The following is a 19,953-nucleotide window of genomic DNA, read 5'->3' on the forward strand; positions in this document are numbered from 1 at the left end:
TTTTGTTTGATTTTTTTTAATCTATTTTTTTATACACAGTTTTCATCCAAACTGGAGAAAAAGCAGTCGGTTAAGGCGGAGGTTAAGCGCTCAACCGGAAGTCGTGTCACTCATCATTTCCGTTGTAAATGTTCGTTCCCGCCATCATCGCGCAGCGTCGTGAGGCGTCGTGCTCCACTGTCAACAAACTGCCGGTAAAAGTCACTTTCTGCCTTCGCATGACTTCGGAACGCGACCCTGTGGCATAAAAGCGTCCAGGCCATCGCGTATCATCGACAGGTAAGTACACGAAGCAGTTTAAACCAACGACGAGCGCGTTTTTGGTAGTAAATTAGTCCCGGGAGCCAATTTAGCACAGTTAGCTCTGATATGCTAACAGACTCGCTAATGTCGGCCTCCTCCATCCATTCTATGGATGGGAGCACGCACGATGGGAGTTACAGCTATCGGAGGCGTTTAACTCGGTTAAAGTGGCATAAATGGACGCAAACTACTCGCATTTTCATCTAATTTGACAGTTTTGTTTAGAACAAGATGTTACGCACAATTATATTATATCCTCGGCCACTGCTCGCTTTATTTGTGCCATGTAATTTGGCTAAAAGCTAATTTGATGCAAACCGGGATGCGTTGTGTTTTATAACGGGACCAGGAAATCAAACACTTCTCTGTTTGCAAGGTGAATAACTTTCCGTATCTGTTACCAACACAAGTATGTGCGAACTTTAGTTGTTTCGCGTGCGATGTTGTTGTCACTTTACCGCGTTTCTCCAGTTTGTTGTGAGTCGTGAGGAAATGGGCTTTTTGCATAGCCTCAAACTGCTAGCTTAGCAGAGTTCCCTTTTTAGATTTATTTGCCTGTCTGATTAGTGTGTATTACTGTTTAATGTTTCTCAACCTTTTTGCATAAGTGTGGTATTCAACCTTTTAATTCCCAAACTTTCTTAAACTTGTTTTAGACATATAGACATGGAAGCTCACGTTGTGTCAGTGTTAAACAAATGTCTAGATACACATTATTTTGCACGTTTAATATAAATCTGATTGTTTCAGCCTAAACTGCGTAAAGTACAAAGTTTAAATGTAGCATTTGTGCAGATAGATTAGTGTGATATTTGTATAATATCTTTATTTAAAGGAACAGGCCACCGTTTTTACCTACTGAGATATGTTCTTACCTGAGCTTAGACGAGTTGATCCGTACCTGACTGGTCTTTGTGCCCGTGGAAGAGCTTGGTAGCTTCCAACTTCATCCCCGTTAGGAGCTATAGGATACATTGGGAGAGGTCAAATGCTAACAACATCTTTGGTTGTTTTGCATGACTGAGGGCACACACAAAGACCAGACAGGTACACATCAACTCTGCTAAGCTCAAGGTAAGAACATATCTCAGTGGGTAAAAACGGTGGCCTGTTCCTTTTAAGGCCTTTTGTCTAAAAGGCTATTTGAGGCGATGATGTGTTTGGTTGGGTCTTTCTACACAATGTCTGATTTGTTTACACTTTGCATTTCCTCATTAACTCACATCAAATGTGTTAATAGAAGCAGAATATCTGGTCTTAAAAATGAGCTAAACTCTGAATGTCTTTTCTAATTCATTATGTAAAGTCCTAGTTCGTCTTTATTAAATCCACTTTATACAGTACTTTGAAGCTTTTTTTTATTTTTTGTCAATTGGAAGAATGTTTTAATACAATTTTGAAAGTGCAAACAGCTGTGGGTAATTTTTTATCAATTAATTGGACAAATATGTTGATTAAAATGTGAATCAATGTTTGCAATTTATTCCTTTTGTGTATTTATTTTTTATTATTTAGGGAAGATTTAGTGAATTTACTCAAAAGAATAAGATAAAATAAGAAGTAAATTGAGAAAATGACTAAAATATAACTTATACAGAGTTGTGCATTTTAACCTCTTCAACCCCACCTGAACCGAGCACATTTTTTCGAGTTCAGCATTACCCACATCTAAAAGCTTCCTGGAAAAAGCGACAAAAAAATATGACTAAAGCATGAGATCTGGGTAATGACCGAAAGGACAAGATCGCGGATTCAAGCGGCCGAAATGAGTTTCCTTCACAAGGTGGCTGGGCGCACCCTCAGTGATCGGGTGAGGAGCTCAGTTACCCGGGAGGAGCTCGGAGTAGAGTCGCTGCTCCTTCACGTCGAAATTAGCAGCTGAGGTGGCTAGGGCATCTGTTCCGGATACCTCCTGGTCAGGTGGTCCAGGCACGTCCTTTTGGGACAAGGCTTCATGGAAGACCCAGGACACGCTGGTGGGACTATGTCTCCGAGCTGGCCTGGTGTCGCCTCGGGGTTCCCCCAGAACAGCTGGAGGAGGTGTGTGTGGGGATCGGGGAGTCTGGGCATCTCTGCTGAGACCTGGCCCCAGATAAAGCCGAAGAAAATGGATGGAAGGGATTAAAATGCGGCAAAAACATGACAAAGTCAATCAGTTTTGCGGGTCTTAGTTTTCAGATGAGGCGTTACACTGGCCAAGGCGAGAAGCTTTTAGATTTGGATAAAGCCGAACTGGAGAAAATGCTCTCAAAGTGGGGGGTAAAGGTTAAATTGTTGGTAAAATGTGTAACTCAGTCCGATGAAAGACCTCAGTGATTTTGCGATTTGGTCATTGCGTTGGTCGTCTTCTATTACAACGGTAACTTGACATGTATATTATGCTGAATTTAATGAGTTGTTGTTTTTCTCTCATTTAGGTCTAAAATCTGACCTCGGGACTCTTTCTTTCACCCACTGCAGCGAGAGATCATGACGTCTTTAGTCTGCAAACTGTCGAGCAGCTCCCTGGTGAAGATACGTGTCCACAGTTTGGACCTGGGCACCACCAAATGGAAGGAGGGCACTTTTGAGATCCAGGAGCGGGACAGCAAGTCCAGCCTGTGTCTTCGATTCAGCTGCGGAGGAGCAGTGAAAACATTTCAGGTATGCACCGCGCAATCCCGGCCTCTAATTCAATCTGTCTTTATTTATACCCTTAAAACAATACAGCTGTCAGTGTCCACCCACTCAGCTGCAGAGCAACAATGACGAACAGGGAAAGACAAAAGACTTTGACGCAACAATATCAGAACTCTTCGTTTTAATTAGGGGCCTCTAATTAAAGTGTTACATCTAACGTTATCGTAAGCGACATGTTTCTTGGTTCAGTCTAGTTTGAACCACATTTATTTTCTTTGGTTTGTTTAATTCAAGAGCCTGTATTATGCGATTTCATTTCATTTTTTTCCCTCCATTTTATCAACAGTGCGACACTCAACGTGTTAAGGGTTTTTCAGAGGGATCTATTTACCAGCCTGATTTATTGAGCTTTGATCCCACAGTTTTTCCGCTTTCGAATAGTGAACTAAGCCAGATACAAATATATAAACAAAATAAAACGATCAATTTAAACCTGGGTCTATCCATTTAGATTCTATCGCTGAAAATAAAGGCAGGTCTGGCCATTTTTATGCATGAAATATCTTCTTTTTTTTACATGACCACATAAAATGTACCTCTTTAAGACGGATATAAACGTTCCCATTTTGTTTGTTGTGCAGCTGAGCCAGAACGTGAGGAAAGTCATGCCTCAGTCGAATAAGATCATTGTGACGCTGAAGGACAACAGCGTTATCTACCTGGACAACCTGCCCCAGTCTCTGGCTCAAAAGACCAAAGATTATCTGGAAAACCTTAAGCTCGGAAAACCAGGTACACATTCAGCTCGATATAAAGTGCTTCTGAAAAGTTTTCATGTTTGCTACATAATATTTGAGTGATTTAATGCCAGTAGTGAGAATTAACTACAGTTTTACACCAGTGAAGTGAAGAAAAGAAGAAAATAGGGAGCTCATGACCCTAATGTACATGTAGTGCTCATTTACAATAAGGAAAATATTGGAATTGCCGTAGCCGTAAGTTTTGTGGCAAACTGATTCTTGTTTGTGCGTTTCCAGTTTTAAAGACCTCTTATGGAAGCGCAAACTTCGGTGTCCTTGGTAACCGGCCCGTGAAGGAGTCCAACCCTCCTGGAGAGAGACAGGTGAGTAAGCGGCCAACACGACTTTGTCCCGATGCGGTTTGTAGAATAGATGCTAAGAACCCTTATTATTTTTGAATGGATGTTCTAGTTCTTAATTCGTCGTTTATTGTTCCCTCACACAATGGAGTTGATTCATTTCATGTGTTTTGTTGTAATCCTGAACTTCTTGAACCTCCTTCATATTTACTTTTGTTAGAAGATGTTCAACGCTCGTTTTAAATTGGACATGTCATGCAAAATTGGCTTTAAAAAAAAGATTTTAACCATGTTATAACGTTGCCCCTTAATTGAAAACGGACCGGCTGCTGTATTTGGCTTCATTCATACACACTCGAGAAACCCTGTTTTGTTTGATAACTTACAGAGAAAGTTTCTGAAAACATAAGTGTTTTGTCTTCGTGTGGATATAGCCTAAGATCCCTATAAAGTCTGGTTCACATCGCAGGATAATTAGGCCAATTTTACCCCTGATTCTCGCCTTCCGATTATCTTAAGGTAATCTTGGGTGGTGTGTTCAGATGGCTCTCGTCTGCTCGGACGTTTGGACCGCTTTGATCTTAAAACGGGGATTTTCAACATGTTGGATTTATTGTGTGTGTGTGGTGAGCCCCGAGGACAAACATGTCGCCACCAATCAGAAGGAAGCACCGAGAAGTAAGGAGGGGAACCCGAAATCAAAACTGCTGTCATGGCGCACCAGAAAGTCTGGTTGACATCGGAGACGTTTGTTTTTAGCTAAAAAAAAACTATCTCCACTGCCCTTTCTTCGTCTGCCATGTTTGTTTACTCTGAAGTCACGTTTGATCTTTTCTTTGAGTTTTTGTGAGATTTCCCGTCTGACCTGGGAATGTTTGTGAGTGAAGTCGGTTTGTGTGTGATGTTGATTTTGCCGTGTGGCTGCCGCTGCACACCTCACACTGTGCCACCAAAGCTGTTAGACCCGTGATTTGTTATAGCCATGTGTGGAGCAGGTTTAGAGAACCTGTGGACAATTTTAAAATCTTCCCGTATGCCACCAGGCTTTACTTATTACATATTTCCTATCTATTTTGCTTGCCCTGGGTGTTTCTTGAGAGTTGATTGAACATTGAAAGATCAGTAAAGTCCTGTCTCATCTTATCTGTTAGCATGCTGTTAGGTAGAAATAATTGCCCAAAATAATTTCACGTACAATTCCCCCCTGCTACCTCCATTGTTCCATCTGAAGCATAATGTTTGACCATTTAATAATTGTATATATTTTTTCAGACCACGCCTCGTCGTCAGAGCACCGAGGGCCGTGAGGACTCCACTCCTCGGAAACCTCTGGGGAGTCCGAGCAGAGCCGGCTCCACCCCCACACGGCCACTCTCTGAGAACAGGTGACTGCTTTATCTGAGCAAAAGGTCCAGCTGAAATGTCCTCAGCAACTGATTCTTGTTTACACTTTTGAGGCTGTGAAAAGATTTTTAACCACCATTTTAGTGCAAATGTAATGGATTTTACACCAATAGCAAGTTATTGATAATCCTAAAGTTTGTACGTGGCCTTTTATCTAACACACAGACCTGTTTTTTAGGAGTGAGAAGAGAAAGCGGCTCATGAACTCTGAGAGCGACCTGACTGAGGACTATCCCAAAGAGAACGACTCCTCCAGGTAAAAGCTTGTCTTAATCTGTCTTAATGAAGCAAATAAACGACCCAGAATCATCTCAAGAAACCTCTAATGTGTTTTCAGTAACAACAAAGCCACTTCAGATCCATCCAGGAAGTTTCTGCAGAGCTGCAAAGACAAGCTGAAGCAGCAGGAGGAGAACAGGAACTCTGGTAAACCTTAATTTCTTTGCAAATAAAAAATAAATAAATCAACCATTAATCATGCAATAAACCCAGTTATCCATACATGTGTTTTAGGTCCACTGGGTTCGACTCCTCTCCAGCCGACCTCGTTCTACGGGAGCAGATCGGTGACGAAGGACTACGGCCAGAGCCACTCATTCCTCGACAGGCGAGTTCAGTTCTTTACTGCAGCTTCCAGTTAGTTTAACAGGCCAGAACCTTCTTCAAACCTGAAAAACACTTGAACACATTACAAAAACCTGAGGCGAGACACGGCACACAGATCTGTCACGCAGTGGTCAGTGTTGAGACTTCCCGCTAGTCTTAGTTTTAATATCAGAGTAAGAAAGGTCAAACTCAACCTTTTGTGATGCATATTTTATGGCAGACTTTACAACACTTTAGGTTTTCTTTATGCTTTTTCCAAAATGTTGAAGATTTCATCCGAATTTTTCTCCAGTTCCACTTTAACCAAATCTAAAAGTTTCTTGAAAAACCGAGACGAAAAAGTCACAAAAATGCAACAGGAAAACGATGAAAAAGTGACCAAAATCTCACAAACGCAATGAAAAAAATGTGATGACAATACTGCAACAATGTAACAAAAAAGATCTTTCTAGATCAATTCTTTAGGTCTTTCCTTTCAAATGAGGCGCTACACTGGCCTATAGGCTGTAACCTTTTAGATTTGGGTAAAGCTGAACTTGAGAAAATGCACTCGGTTGGGAGTTAAGAATAGGGTTGGGCGATGTTCCCTTAATTGGCCGTTGATGATGTTTACAGTGAACCATCGTGATGGACGATGATATCGTCCATTTCTCATTATAAGCATTTTTTAAAGACATTTACATAGCCTATATATATGCTGCATATTACTATGTATGTTAAGAAAATGTGAGATTGCAGGATAAATGGATCTAAACTAAACTTTATCTGAGTCATGGAACACGACTTTTGCAAAAGAAATGTGTTAAAACTCGTGCGTAAAGTCTGAGAGGAGAACGACTTATTCAGAGCGTCAACTCCTCAATACCAAGACTCTTATCACATTAATACGAATGTAAATCGGAGCTTATTATTTGCATTTGCTCAGTTTTAACGTAATGTTTAAGAAACACTGGGTGAACGGGACAATATTTATAAGTTTGCCATATAAATATTGGCAAAAATGTAAGTCGTAGCTTACGTTTTTGAAGCCGCTCCACGCGCCGCCCGGTCCGTCTGCTCGTAACCTCGTACCTCCTGCACCGCCTCTTTCTCTCCTCTCTCTTTCCTCTCTGTTCTTCGTGAGAATAATCTAAACCCATGCGTGCTCAGCTAGCTCCGATGTGAGAGCCATCTCGTCATTTTAAAACGGTTTAAGTTTCCATACAAAGCAAAGCAAAACCACGCGCTGTTAAACTCTGAGCTGCAGAGAGAGAGCCCCGCGCGTCAGAAATAGAGCAGCGCTGCGTCTTTACTTTAATAATTACACATCATGGCTTCTGGCAGGCTACTGACACTAGCGTGCATATTAGTTATATCCGTGATTTAATTTACAGAGCAATCCCTGCAAAGTTTGTAGGTTTACAAGGCCTACAGAAGACCAGTACGTGTTTCTGACAGCAGGGGGCGTGGCATCACGATGGTGCCTCTCCATCGTGATGTTGCTCATCCATCGGCACAACCCTAGTTAAGAAGTTAATATGTAATTCCTTTCTGATTTATGGAAGCTTTGTAGCTTAATATACCAACAAAATGGAACCATAAATTCAAACCTGGCTTGATATGAGGTTTTATCTCAAAATTAACATCTCCAAATTATTTGTTTTGTCCTAATATGTAGTGTCTCGCCTTAAATGGAATGATCTCTGTAGCACTTATGCTCCTCACTCCATTAGCCAAGACTTTGAATACCCTCATTTTGCTCATAAGTGTTTCCTTGTGTCCACAGACCCTCGGCCGCTGCGCAGTCGTCCTCGGCCAAGAGAAGCCTTCTGTTACCGAACCACTCCACTCCATTCAAAAAGGTCCGCCCGTCTCTGGACTACGGAGGCTGGAACAAGCAGAGACCCACCGCCCAGGCCCAGCCGCAGCCGCCTCTGCAGGGGTAAACACACACACTGACATGGGGTTCAAGTGTGAACGCTTTTCTATTCGATCAGAGTGCGATACAAGTAAGACTCTATTCCCCTTTGTGCATGAGAGCTATTCAAGACTACAGGCTTTTCTTTTTCGATACAAAGTTGTAGCAAGTGGAATTAATCTAGTTCTGATTGGAGACATTGACCGACGGATTCAGAAAGTAGTAGTGATTTTCCTGCAAAAAAAGTGTTGTGCGCTTCGAAGTCTGAGCTGTTTCATTCTGTCTGAACACTGACCTCCTGTGGACAAACTTCATTATTGTGACTTCTCATAAACACGACGAAGCACCAACACGATCATGTGGAAGAGATGTTTCAAACAGACGTGTGGCAGTTCTATTATTTTCAGCCTGATCAAATCAATCATAGGCTGATCAATGTAATTTTCTTTGTAACATGGGCCAGTGGGCGGAGCTCTAGTGGGCGGAGCTCCAGTGGCTGGAGCTCAAGTGGGCGGGGCCTCAGTCACCTGCGGCTCTGCTCAAAGGCATGTGCAATCTTTTTACTTCATTCAGCCAGAGCTTATTTTGGCACTATTTGCTGTAGATGGCACTCTTTACGTTTTCCACGCCTGCTTTAGTATCTTTTCAAAAGCAGGACTTTGTAAAGAATAAGAAAATATATAACATATAAAATGTATTCTGGCTCACAGCCACTCTCTCCACATGAACGCAGTTAAATACAGCACATTTATTTATCTATCACTAATGATTTACGTCACTATATGAACGAGGAAACTTCCGTTGTTTAGCGCCTCACGGCTAAAGGCAGCTCAGTGAGGCAGTTGTGGTGAACAGGTCTGAGCTCATTCTACACATTAGGACATGGCTGGAACATGTAGGGGGAGGAAAATACATAATTTTAACATTTTTAAACTCCGTATAGTCCGTTTAAGTTGACTATTTGCAATTTCTAAATTCAGAAGCAAAACACTCAGACACGCAATGTAATAAATCTCTTGTTTGCAAATACATTTTTAATTAGTTGTGAGAAAACTTTGTTGCAGAAGTTTTTAATTGGTTCGACATCTAACGTGTGGGAGAGAAATTATTCGTTGTGAGGAGAGTCCTTGATGCTCCTTTGTTTTTGAGTCCTGTCCTTTGTTTTCTTCAGTTTCTCGAACCTGGGCAACACTTGCTACATGAACGCCATCCTGCAGTCGCTCTTCAGCCTCCCGTCTTTCTCCAATGACATGTTAAAGCAGAGCATTCCCTGGAAGAAAGTCCCCATCAACGCACTACTGAGGTACTGAAGCATTTGAAAATGATCACACAGTGTAAATTTGAGTTCATTTTTGTAATTCCGTGGCCCTTTTTCCAGGCGGTTCGCTCACCTCATGGCCAAGAAGGACGTGGGCTGCCCAGAGACAAAGAAGGACCTTTTGAGGAAAGTGAAAAGTGCAATTTCATCGACGGCCGAGAGGTTTTCTGGAAACATGCAGAACGTAAGAATCCTGAGTTTTACGTTGATCGTTTTGAGCCGGTACAAGTGTGGTGTTAAAAGTAGGGCTGTGCAATTAATCGAAATTCGATTACGATTTCGATTACAACAGTAAACGATTACAAAATTAGCATAATCGCAAAAAATCGATTCTAATTTTTTTCGTAACTTTTTTTTTTTTTTTCAACTTTTTTTTTTTTGCAAAGCAGACTTGCATTATTTCACGGCGCTGGGATTATTTTTCCTTCGCTTTTCACGTGCCATGGCTCATGCTTTTGTCTGACATAGAAAACAAACGGCGCTGTGTGATGATGTCATCAGGCCGCGCTGCTCAGTTTACTTGCGCAGGTGTGAGGGCTGGCCAGCAGGGGGCAGGTGTGAAACAGGGACCTCTCTTTAATCAAGGCGTACTTGAAATCATTTGTACTTTTGATTAATAAATAAATAAAATAAAGATAGACCTTTTTTTTTATTAATAAATAAATAAAATAAAGATAGACTTTTTCTTAAAGGCAACAAATAATCGTTTGAATAATCGTGATTTCAATTATGACAAAAATAATCGTGATTATTATTTTTTCCATAATCGAGCAGCCCTAGTTAAAAGTTCTGCTGTTTGTTCTCGTCAGGATGCGCACGAGTTCCTGAGCCAGTGTCTGGACCAGCTGAAGGACGACGTGGAGAAGATGAACAGGAGCTGGTCGAGCGAAGCTTCATCTGCGGCGCCCTCTGCTGCTGCGGGCGAGAACGGCGGCTCGAAGCCAGAGCCGGGCGACGAGGCGGACACAAGCCGGGTCTACACCTGCCCCGTGGCCGTCAACATGGAGTTCGAGGTCCAGCACACCATCACGTGCAAATGGTGAGGACGAGGCTCCCGTTTTTGAGTTTGTGAGATTAAAAGAGTATTCAATTCGGGCGTTCTGCTCTCTCAAAATTTCATCCGATGGGCAGGGGAGCAACTCAATTCTGGGTCTCTCTGCCGTAGCGTTTTTTGTTCGCTCTGCTTGCTTCATCTTCTTCTAAAAAGGAATACAATTCTGTAGCTGATCTTTTATGATGCAGACTTTGACCGTTCCGACTCCCTACATTTGGGGCTCGTACCTCCCCACCCCCCCTCCTGCCTTCAGCGGACACTCAGCCACACACTGCCCCGCTGTACGGTCTCGAAGGCCGGGCGGGATAACTAACTGCTGCCCCCGGTGTCTGAGCTGTCCCTGGGAGACTATAGTAAAAAGCACTGACGGCCTCTGATTCTCTCTCTCTGCCCAAGACAACTTTATCCTGTCTGTGTTTTCAATGTGAGAACATCAGCCATGTCAATAAATAAGTCCGTAGCCGAAATGCTAACCGCTCCTTAGCTGCTAGCACGCATAGACCCGGTGAAAACAAGTCTTATGCACTAATAACACCAATAAAGCAGTAACTCGAGCATGATGCATTTGTGCTTTATTGTGGACTTTTCATCAACAATGAGCTGTAGGCGATTGTAACAAGCTAACGGGGCTAACCTGGAATAACCATCCTCCACTGGCACAAATAATAGTCCTTTATTTGGACGTATGGGCTGGATTTGTGCTTAAATACTGTGGAGATCCTGGCGTAGACTATGTGTATAGCTATAGTTAAAGATCCATAGCACATGGCAGTAACAAAGAGGGACTAGTTAGATCCAAAAAAGCAGTTCTTTTCAGTCCAGAGCTCCTTCCTACACTTTACTCGCCCCTGACGTCTAAATCAATCAATGGTTCTGTTTAGCCCAATATCACAACAGGAGTCGCCTCACAGGGCTGCACCAAACCATTAAGGCAATAAAACAGAACAGAAAAGTCTCCATCTTGTTCTGTCTGAATGCAGTATGCTGCAACAGACTAATTTTTTGTTCACAGCGCCGCTCAGTAGATAAAATTTCAGGAGAGCAGAATGCCCGAATATGACTTGCAGCTTCCAGTCTGTTTTCTGTCATTGAGATTTTTCTGATGCTGGATAATTTGAGGAAGGAATATTAAGTAATTTCTTCACTCTTAACTTCTATAAATCCCCTCCCAGTTGTGGCGAAGTGGTGACCAAACGCGAGGTGTTCAACGACCTGTCTATAGACCTACCTCGACGGAAGAAGACTCTCCCGCTGCGCTCCATACAGGACTCTCTGGACCTGTTCTTCAGAGTGAGTCCAGTTCAGTCCCTCAAGTAGATCTTCACAAGTTTAGATATAATACTAGTCTTTTGTCTTTTTCCCAGATGGAGGAGATCGAGTACTCGTGTGAAAAGTGCAACGGCAAAGCAGCGACTGTGACGCACAAGTTCAGCAAACTCCCGAGGTTTGTGTCGTCTGTTTCATCTCGAGTGGTTTAGAGTCTTGACGACAACATGATCTGAAGGCGAGACACGGCAGGGAAAACATCTTTTCACACAGGGGTCAATGTGGAAAGGTTTTGCTAGTTTTCTCCAATAACATCATAGTTTTTATCTCAGAGTATAAAAAAGAGAAAAAAGTTACCCTGTATGATTATTTTATGATGTTTTGTTCGTGAGGGAGGTGGAAATTTCCAGGAAGTAACTCCGACATCATGTTGCAAAAGCCGGGTTCCCCACGCTTATTCATTAAAGGAACAGGCCAGTGTACTTCTATGCTGAGATATGTTCTTACCTGAGCTTAGACGAGTTGATACGTACCTGTCTGGTCTTTGTGCCCGTGGAAGAGCTTGGTCGCTTCCAACTTCATCCCCGTTTGAAGCCATAGGAATACATTGGGAGAGGCCAAATGCTACCAATATCTTTGGTCTTTTTGCGTGACTGAGCGCACGCGTAAAAACCAGACAGGTACGCATCAACTCGTTTAAGCTCAGGTAAGAACATATCTCAGTATGGAAAAATGGTGGCCTGTTCCTTTTAACATTTATTGACAGATTTTGTATCCAAAACGATGCATCTCCTCCACTTTTGTAGCTCCTCCAGACTCCAAACTTTTCAGTCTTGGACTTTACAATATTTTGAAGGGTTTTTAAGAGGGGTTTTGTAATATCTAATTCCCAGCCTAATTTATTGAGCTTTGAACCCAAGAAAACAAGGCAAAATAGTTTTCACTTATGATTAGCTTTATTTAAAAAAAAGTCTGTTACTAATATGTCAACAAAATAAAATCATACATTTGAATCTGGATCTATCCATTATTAAGATTCGCTTGCTGGAAAATATTGACAACTTTAGCCATTTTTATGCATAAAAAGTTTTATTTTAATATGGAAACATGAAGCGGCAGATATTTTTATCTCAAATTAATATCAGTAATGTTCAGCAAATTGATATCTCTAAATTTACATTTTTCCCTTTCCCCTAGCGTCTCGCCTTAAATAAAAGTGTGCATTTTTATTATCTTTCATCTCAGCTCAATAAATCATAACATGCACATACATTATACATAACCTTCCTAATTTATCTGTTTTTTGTGTGTCTAAAAAACAAAAAGATATGAAAATGTCTTGATAAATCAGCCCGTCATTGTTTACTCATGTATCCTCTTGTTGTTTTTGATTCTGTCCAGAGTTCTGATCCTGCACTTGAAGAGGTACAGCTTTAACGCGCAGCTCTCTCTGAACTCCAAACTGGGGCAGCAGGTCCTGATCCCGCGGTATCTGACCCTGTCGTCCCACTGCACAGACTCCACACGCGCCCCCGTCTCCCTCAGCTGGACGGCAGCGTAAGGAACTCGGCTCAAACTGCACTTTTAAAGTCTTCACTCCGTAAGACGGGTTTTAACATGTGTTTTCTGTTTCAGTGAAAGGGCCAGGACTCTCAAAGGCTCACAGTCACTCGGGTCGTCCACGGCTCTGTCCAGGTAAGACCATCAGTGTATGTGGGTGAATCTTTACAACAAAGTCATTATTAGGGCTGGGTACTGTGAATTTATACTAATATATATGGTTTCAGAAGAAGGTTTAGGGAATACAGGTATCGAAAAAAATAATAGTAAAAAAATATGTCTTTATCTGATGCTGTTGATCCTGGGCCGGCATTAAAGGAAATACAGGGTTGTTTCAGCTCAAATTATTTCTTTTCATTTTTACCTATTTCCCTATTTATTTTGAAAATGTTCCCAATGTTTGGCTCATGTTTTTCTTGTTTTTGTCCCAATTTTTCTAATTTTCTCAATTTGTTTCCCTCAATTTTTTATTACAAATATTTTCCCTATTTCCCCATGAATTTATTCCCTGTTGCCCCATTTTTTTTTTCTTATTTTTGCCACAATTTACCCCATATTATTCTCCATTTCTAGACATTGGAGATAAACCTGATGTTGTTGTTAATGATCTTCCGCATATTATTGTGACAAATATTTTAGTATCGGTGTCGGAAAAAGTATCGTTAAAGTACTGGTATTGCAAAAAAAATCTATTTAAGAGAGTCCTAGTTTAGTCCTAGTTTACAGTGGATTCAAGCTGGTTTGTAACAAGATTAGTGTGTTTACAACAGCTCACACTGATCTGTTTGGCAAATAATTTTGTCGGCTAAAATATTTTGTCTTTATTAGTTGGTAAGTAACATTTTCGTCGTTTAAAATTAGACTAAAACAAAACAAGTAGTTAAAGGGATATTTCCGGATTTTTGACATAGGGCCTCATTTCCTAGTTATCCAGAGTGTTGCTGATTTCTTGAGATATTTTTTTTGCAATTCATGCAGTTTTTATGTTTGAAGAGTTTGCAAGGCTAGTGCATTTCTAAGATTTCAGCTAGCATGTTTTATATGGTTAGTCTAGTGTTATAAGTGATTTGCCTCAGGTGCACTGTGGAGCGGGTCAGACTGTTTTTAATGCAGGCTAGCTGATACCATAGAAATGCGCCCTAGCACTAGCCTAGTGCCACAAAACTCTTCAAACATAAGAATTGCGTGAATTACAAAAAAAATATCTCCAGGTACCAGCAACACTCTGGATAACTGAGAAATGAGGCCCTATGTCAAAAATCCGGAAATATCCCTTTAATGAGACTAAAATGATGACTAAATTAAACTAGTTATTGATGTAACTGCTGTTAGGCTGGGTTTAGTTCTTTAATTTCTGCTAAAGATTTGTTGGTTAGAAAGTCTCCAAAACCGATATAACCGCTTCATACGCTGCAGTCACTGTTTGAAAGGCGTTTTGTGAATATGTTTTCTTGTGTGTTAGGAGGGTTGGAGGGAAAGCGGCCAGCGTCTCTCTCCTCCTGGACTCTGACGGTGAAGAAGAATCCAACAGAAAAGTCTCTGTGAGCAGAAAGCGGCGCCTCAGCAGCTCTTTGACGGAGGACAGTGACGACCGCTCTGAGGAGGTGAGTCTGACATTATGAGCCGTTCAGAATAGTTTAGGAATGGCTTCTGGCTTATAACTGACCGCTCACTGCTGTTGTGTCGTCCCAGCGCACGGTGGTGGTGGTGGAGTCGTCGGACTTCGGTCTAAACGACGTGAACGACGAGGAGATGTTGGCCGCGGTGCTGGAGATGAGTCGACACGAGGCGGGGCTCCCCCTGGAGGAGGAGCCCAGCAGCAGCCCCGACACGGGCTTCGGAGACGCAGAGCCGGCGCAGGACCTGGTTTATCACACCGACATCATGGACACGGACAACAGGCCCCCTGCTGGTGAGGAGGAGGAGAACATCTACTCTGCTCTCGTTAAACAACAGTCAAAAGTGAAACAATGCTGATGGTGTGTCTCCTTCAGACGTGTTGGGCTCTCTGGACCTGACGATGGACGAGAACAAGGAGAACCAGACTCCGGAGGCTCAGGAGCTGGACTGGGTTCAACAGTACAGTCTGGACCAGGAGCGAGAGGAGCAGGAGCTGCAGCAGGCGCTGGCGCAGAGCCTCCAGGAGCACGTGAGTAACACTGTCCCAAACCACTCACTGATGTTACAGCCACATACAGTCAATTTTAATTTCTAAATGAGTGCACATTCCCTCAGTTCATTTTAAAGCGTAGACTTTTTCTAATATGATCAGTAAAAATGTTGTGTTTGTGTTGGTGGATGTGCAGGAGGCTCAGGAGATGAGGGAGGACGACGACCTGAAGAGGGCGACAGAGCTCAGTTTACAAGGTGAGCCTTGGACAGTGCTGTGGAACATGTAGCCTCCTTTACTTTCCGGACTATAAGTTGCTGTGGAGTTTAAGACACACCAGCCATGAAATGCCTAATGAAGGAATAAACAACAGGCTGAATAGGCGTACGGTTTGCTAACGTAACACATCAATGGTTAGCTATATCAAGCTAAACAAACGAAATAGGTGTCTGGTATGTTAACGTTACATAAACAGTTCAGATAACTATAGCATAAAGAACAAACCACCGCACCGTTGAGAAGCCTCTCCCGGCAGCACGTTTTCCAAGCTCTCATTTGTGAACTTGTTCCTCTCACTGTGGCCATTGAGCTTTTAGCCCGTGATTAGCTTTGGTTTGTTTTCTTCTTCGTGGTAAAAGAGGTGAGAGTAATCTCCGCTTTCTCGTTCACTCCAAACTTTCTTTCTGCTGCTCGATTAGCCTGCAGTGCCCTCTAGTGGCATGTGAAATTGTATATTTAAAAAAAAATATATATAGATATAGATATAGATATATAGATATATATATAGATATAGATATAGATATAGATATATATATCTCTCTCACACAGTAGTCACTTTGGAGTATAAGACACGCCCACTGCCAAACAAAAAAAAAGTGCAACTTATTGTCCGGAAAATACTGTACTGTACTTGTATTTATAAGTATGTACTCGTGTCATATTCATGTCTCTTCCTCTTCTTTCGACTCTTCAGAGTTCAATAACTCGCTGCCGGAGCTGCTGTGTTCAGACGACTCTGGAAACGAGGACGTCCTGGACATGGAGTACACGGAGGCCGAGGCGGAGAGCCTCCGCAGGAACGCAGAGGTACTGCACATACGAGAGGCTCGCAGTTTATTTCTGTGATGTCCTGGTGGATGGTGGGCAAGCAGCTGATCTATCCAGGCGTGTAGCGCTGTTAATTTGAAATGATAGATCCTTTACAGCGCAGGGGAAGCAACGCTCTGTGTGTGAACATTATTTTGTCTCACGATAATGCACAGCAAAGCCTCGGACACGGCGATATGATGAGACTCATGTGTCCTTGGCTCAATACAGCGATCAAAAGAGCCACTTCAGTTTCAAACAAATGAAGAAGTATTTATTTATCCACACTGCTTTCTTAATGAGTTAAATGTGGAGTGATATTCACAGAAATACTTAACAGTCTGGTGAACGGTGATACTGTGCCTGCGTCTGCTAACGGTAATTCATTTTCCAGAGCGGATTCTTACCAAACTCCTTCAGACTCATCAGTGTGGTCAGTCACATCGGGAGCAGCTCTTCCTCTGGTCAGTAGCTAAATCTAAACATGAACATCTGTGTCCGGCCGTTTTGCAGCTGTAATGGTTCATGTTCCTTCAGGCCACTATATCAGCGACGTGTACGACATGAAGAAACAGTCGTGGTTGACCTTCAACGACCTGGACGTGTCTCGAACACAAGAGAGCGCCGTTCAGACGGACCGGGACCGCAGCGGATACATCTTCTTCTACATGCACAAGTGAGTGAAGTTATCCGACTGATGCGGTTTCCTCCACAGACATTGCAGAACGCCAAACATTTTCCAGAGACCGATATTATGATTCGATTTGCGTTTTTAATATTTATATATATTTATATACACAGTAGCATATGTTTAATTTCCATTTAACTGAGCATTTAGCATCAGCTTCATGTAGCGGCAACGTGCAAATCTGCAAGAGGCCTTAAAAGGAGTTGTCAGAAAAACCTTTAAAAAATAAAAAAAAAGGTTTTAATCTTCTCTAAGAGACGTGGCGCTCTCACACTCTTTCTCCGTATTGAGCTGCATAAATGAATCACAAGCTGCAAAACACTATTGGATTTGTTCATATTGACGTCTAAAAACTTTACCCTCCGCTTTAATCGGGCACTTTCTCCAGTTCGGTTTTACTCAAAAGCTTCTCAACTGTAGCCTACAGCCTATAGGCCAGGTTAACGCCTGATTTGAAAGCTAAGACCTACAAAACTGACCCTAACGTTTTTGTCGGTACGATTTTGTTGTGTTTTTGTAGTTTTTTGTGTGCTTTTTTGACATGTTTTCATCACATTTCATGTCAAATTTTTGATGCTTTTTTCAAGAAGCTTTTAGATTTGGGTAAAGCCAATCTGTAGAAAATGTGCTTGGCTCAGGTGGGGGTTAAGATGTTACAATTAGACGCAGCTACAATGATGCGCATATGGCGTATTCCGTGACCTAATCCGACCCACAGGTGCGAGACACTCGCTTGTTGCCAGCAATGGCCTCTGGCTGCTCTCCTTTATGACGACACTAGGGGCCGCCATTGCTGTAGTAGCTCCATATCGCCGCTAGTCCCCCATTGGAAAGCATTGCACTTTAGACACGTTAAAATAAACTTTAGAGCCTGGTTTCTCATTTTCTTTCTACAGCTAGATAATCCTTTTGTGATAACACTGGGTTAGTCACAATGAAAGAAACCAGGCTGGTTTTCGTGGAAAAAAAAAAGTTAAAAAAATGTACAAATCTTGTACTAATGAGGGTCGGACTGTTCGCATAGGAGCACCGCGAACTACACGTCACACGAGAGCCGAGTCTACCGTGACGATCCTGCCCTTATGCCCTTTTTGATGATTCGTAGATATGTAGTCATTTTGTCAGGAGTGAGTAATGACGGTCTATTAATGTAATATGTAATATGTTTGCTCACTGTGAGAATAGTTTGCAGTGCACGCGGAGGGGAGTTTGTCTGACGGCCACTACAGGAGAATCCTGTTTGTGTCGCTGTAAACAAAGGAAACGAGGCTCGATAATTCAGGCTCAGGACTAAACACAAAAAAATATGTTATCAATCCAGCCATGCGAAACCTCCATTTTTGAGTCTGTACACGATCATTTGGAAAGATCTCAAAACGCCGCATACATGGCGTCTTTTACTAAAACGATGTCATCACAGCGCCTGCGTAGTGTGTGTGTTATCTATGATCTACTGACTTTATCATGACTTTTACTGCACAATCCTCCACCGCGAGCCACAGGTAAAGCAGAGAAAGAACCAGCAGAATTGGCCTCTTTTCAGAGACTGACAGTGTAAGTCTGGTGACTTTTTCTGGTTTAGTCCCGTGAGTCTGAAGCATCATTTCACCTCCTCGTCTCCTCTGTAGATCGTGAATCCCTGGATTGTTCATCTAAACTCTTAACGCTGTTTTCCTTCTGTTGCAGGGACGTGTTCGAGCAGCTTTCGGAGATGGAGAAATCCGGCAGCTCGTCGGACGCCGCGAGAAACGTCTTGCAGCCACTTTAAAACTTCAGACCCACCTGTATCTCCTCTGTGTCGCCCATAGACTGTGCTCATTTACTACTGACCGCCCGCTCCGTCCCGGCATCTCCTGAGCCCCAAAAACACCCGCTTTCTGCCCACACTAGACAGACAACTGTTAATATTTAATGCATAAGCCTTCAGAGCCTTTCCTTTGCTCTAAATTGATCTAACGATGTTTTGTAAAGGTTGAAATGTTCCTTGTTTAAAATGTTATTGCCGTTTCTCTTCTCGTTCACAGCGATATGAGCGCCGCGCTCCGGTGCTAATGGATTGTATGTTTTCAAAGACAAATAAAGTTTTATTCTATGTTGATCTATAAGCTACAACGTGAAGTTTGGGAGTTTCTTTGAGGCTTGGCTGATTTGAACAGTTAAGAATTGTTTGCCTCCATCTATGTCACTTCCTGTCAATAAGGAAGTGAAACTAAACATCACAAAAATGGCCAAACAAAAAGCTGGAAAATTTCCAATATATCTATAAATATTTTTCTTGCCAATTCCAAACAGAGAATAGACTTCAATAATCTGCAGATCTTATATGAAAAATCACAAATATTAAAATAAGTAAGAAAAATCTGTCCCTCAAGCCAAATCCTGGGAAAAATAAAGGACATCATCACTAAGAGCAAAAAAGTAACTTCAAAATGTCACTTCATACTGTGGGTCATTTTGAAATGTCATTGGTGTTACGGCTGTTTCTCTGGGTGTTAAAAACAGGTTCACAGTTAAAACTGCAATTTTTCTGTGATGCACCATCTTTGTTCAGGAATGACAGAAAAACTAAGGAAAAAGGAACTGTGTCACTGGTGTTACTGCCACACATTTAATCAATGGAGGCGTCTGAAACAAAGTCACTGGTGTTATAAAAACATTGAGCTTAATTTATTTTCCTCCCCCTACATGTTCCAGCCCTGTCTTAATGTGTAGAATGAGCTCAGACCTGTTCACAACTGCCTCTAAAATCCCCAGGCTGCCGTGTGTGCTCGAATCATTTCGAACTAAACAAATGTGCATAATATAACTTGTGATATCTTGTCTGGCGATAACCAGGCTACTAAAATCCTGCACTGTCACTCAAAAAGTTGTTACTTTGGGTCCGAAGTGCCGTCATGCGCGAGCTTAATATAGAACCTGCAGTTACACATACGACCTGAGGTG

The 19,953-nt window shown here is 42.1% G+C and overlaps 1 protein-coding gene across 1 annotated transcript; it reads left to right on the forward strand.

Annotated features, from left to right (window-relative positions):
* Positions 1 to 144: 144 nt before the first annotated feature.
* On the forward strand, positions 145 to 19,110 carry usp37 (ubiquitin specific peptidase 37). Its single transcript, XM_079563011.1, has 24 exons — positions 145 to 279; positions 2,721 to 2,946; positions 3,564 to 3,714; positions 3,960 to 4,045; positions 5,294 to 5,406; positions 5,604 to 5,681; positions 5,763 to 5,851; positions 5,939 to 6,032; positions 7,797 to 7,952; positions 9,100 to 9,231; positions 9,307 to 9,430; positions 10,056 to 10,285; positions 11,473 to 11,590; positions 11,665 to 11,744; positions 12,968 to 13,123; positions 13,208 to 13,261; positions 14,589 to 14,730; positions 14,819 to 15,038; positions 15,121 to 15,275; positions 15,433 to 15,493; positions 16,210 to 16,322; positions 16,717 to 16,786; positions 16,860 to 16,998; positions 18,697 to 19,110. The coding sequence occupies exons 2-24, from the start codon at positions 2,773 to 2,775 to the stop codon at positions 18,776 to 18,778; spliced, it is 2,817 nt and encodes a 938-aa protein (XP_079419137.1). The 5' UTR covers positions 145 to 279; positions 2,721 to 2,772; the 3' UTR covers positions 18,779 to 19,110.
* Positions 19,111 to 19,953: the final 843 nt, after the last annotated feature.

The sequence above is a fragment of the Gobius niger genome (genome assembly GCF_951799975.1).
Source record: "Gobius niger genome assembly, chromosome: 9".
Lineage (NCBI taxonomy): Eukaryota > Metazoa > Chordata > Actinopteri > Gobiiformes > Gobiidae > Gobius > Gobius niger.

Excerpts from the sequence above, each read along its gene's own strand:
- usp37 (XM_079563011.1), top strand. The coding sequence starts at position 2,773 with ATGACGTCTTTAGTCTGCAAACTGTCGAGCAGCTCCCTGGTGAAGATA. Across the intron at positions 13,262-14,588 it reads TCGTCCACGGCTCTGTCCAG|GAGGGTTGGAGGGAAAGCGG; the intron begins GTAAGACCATCA and ends CTTGTGTGTTAG. Across the intron at positions 16,323-16,716 it reads GCCTCCGCAGGAACGCAGAG|AGCGGATTCTTACCAAACTC; the intron begins GTACTGCACATA and ends TTCATTTTCCAG.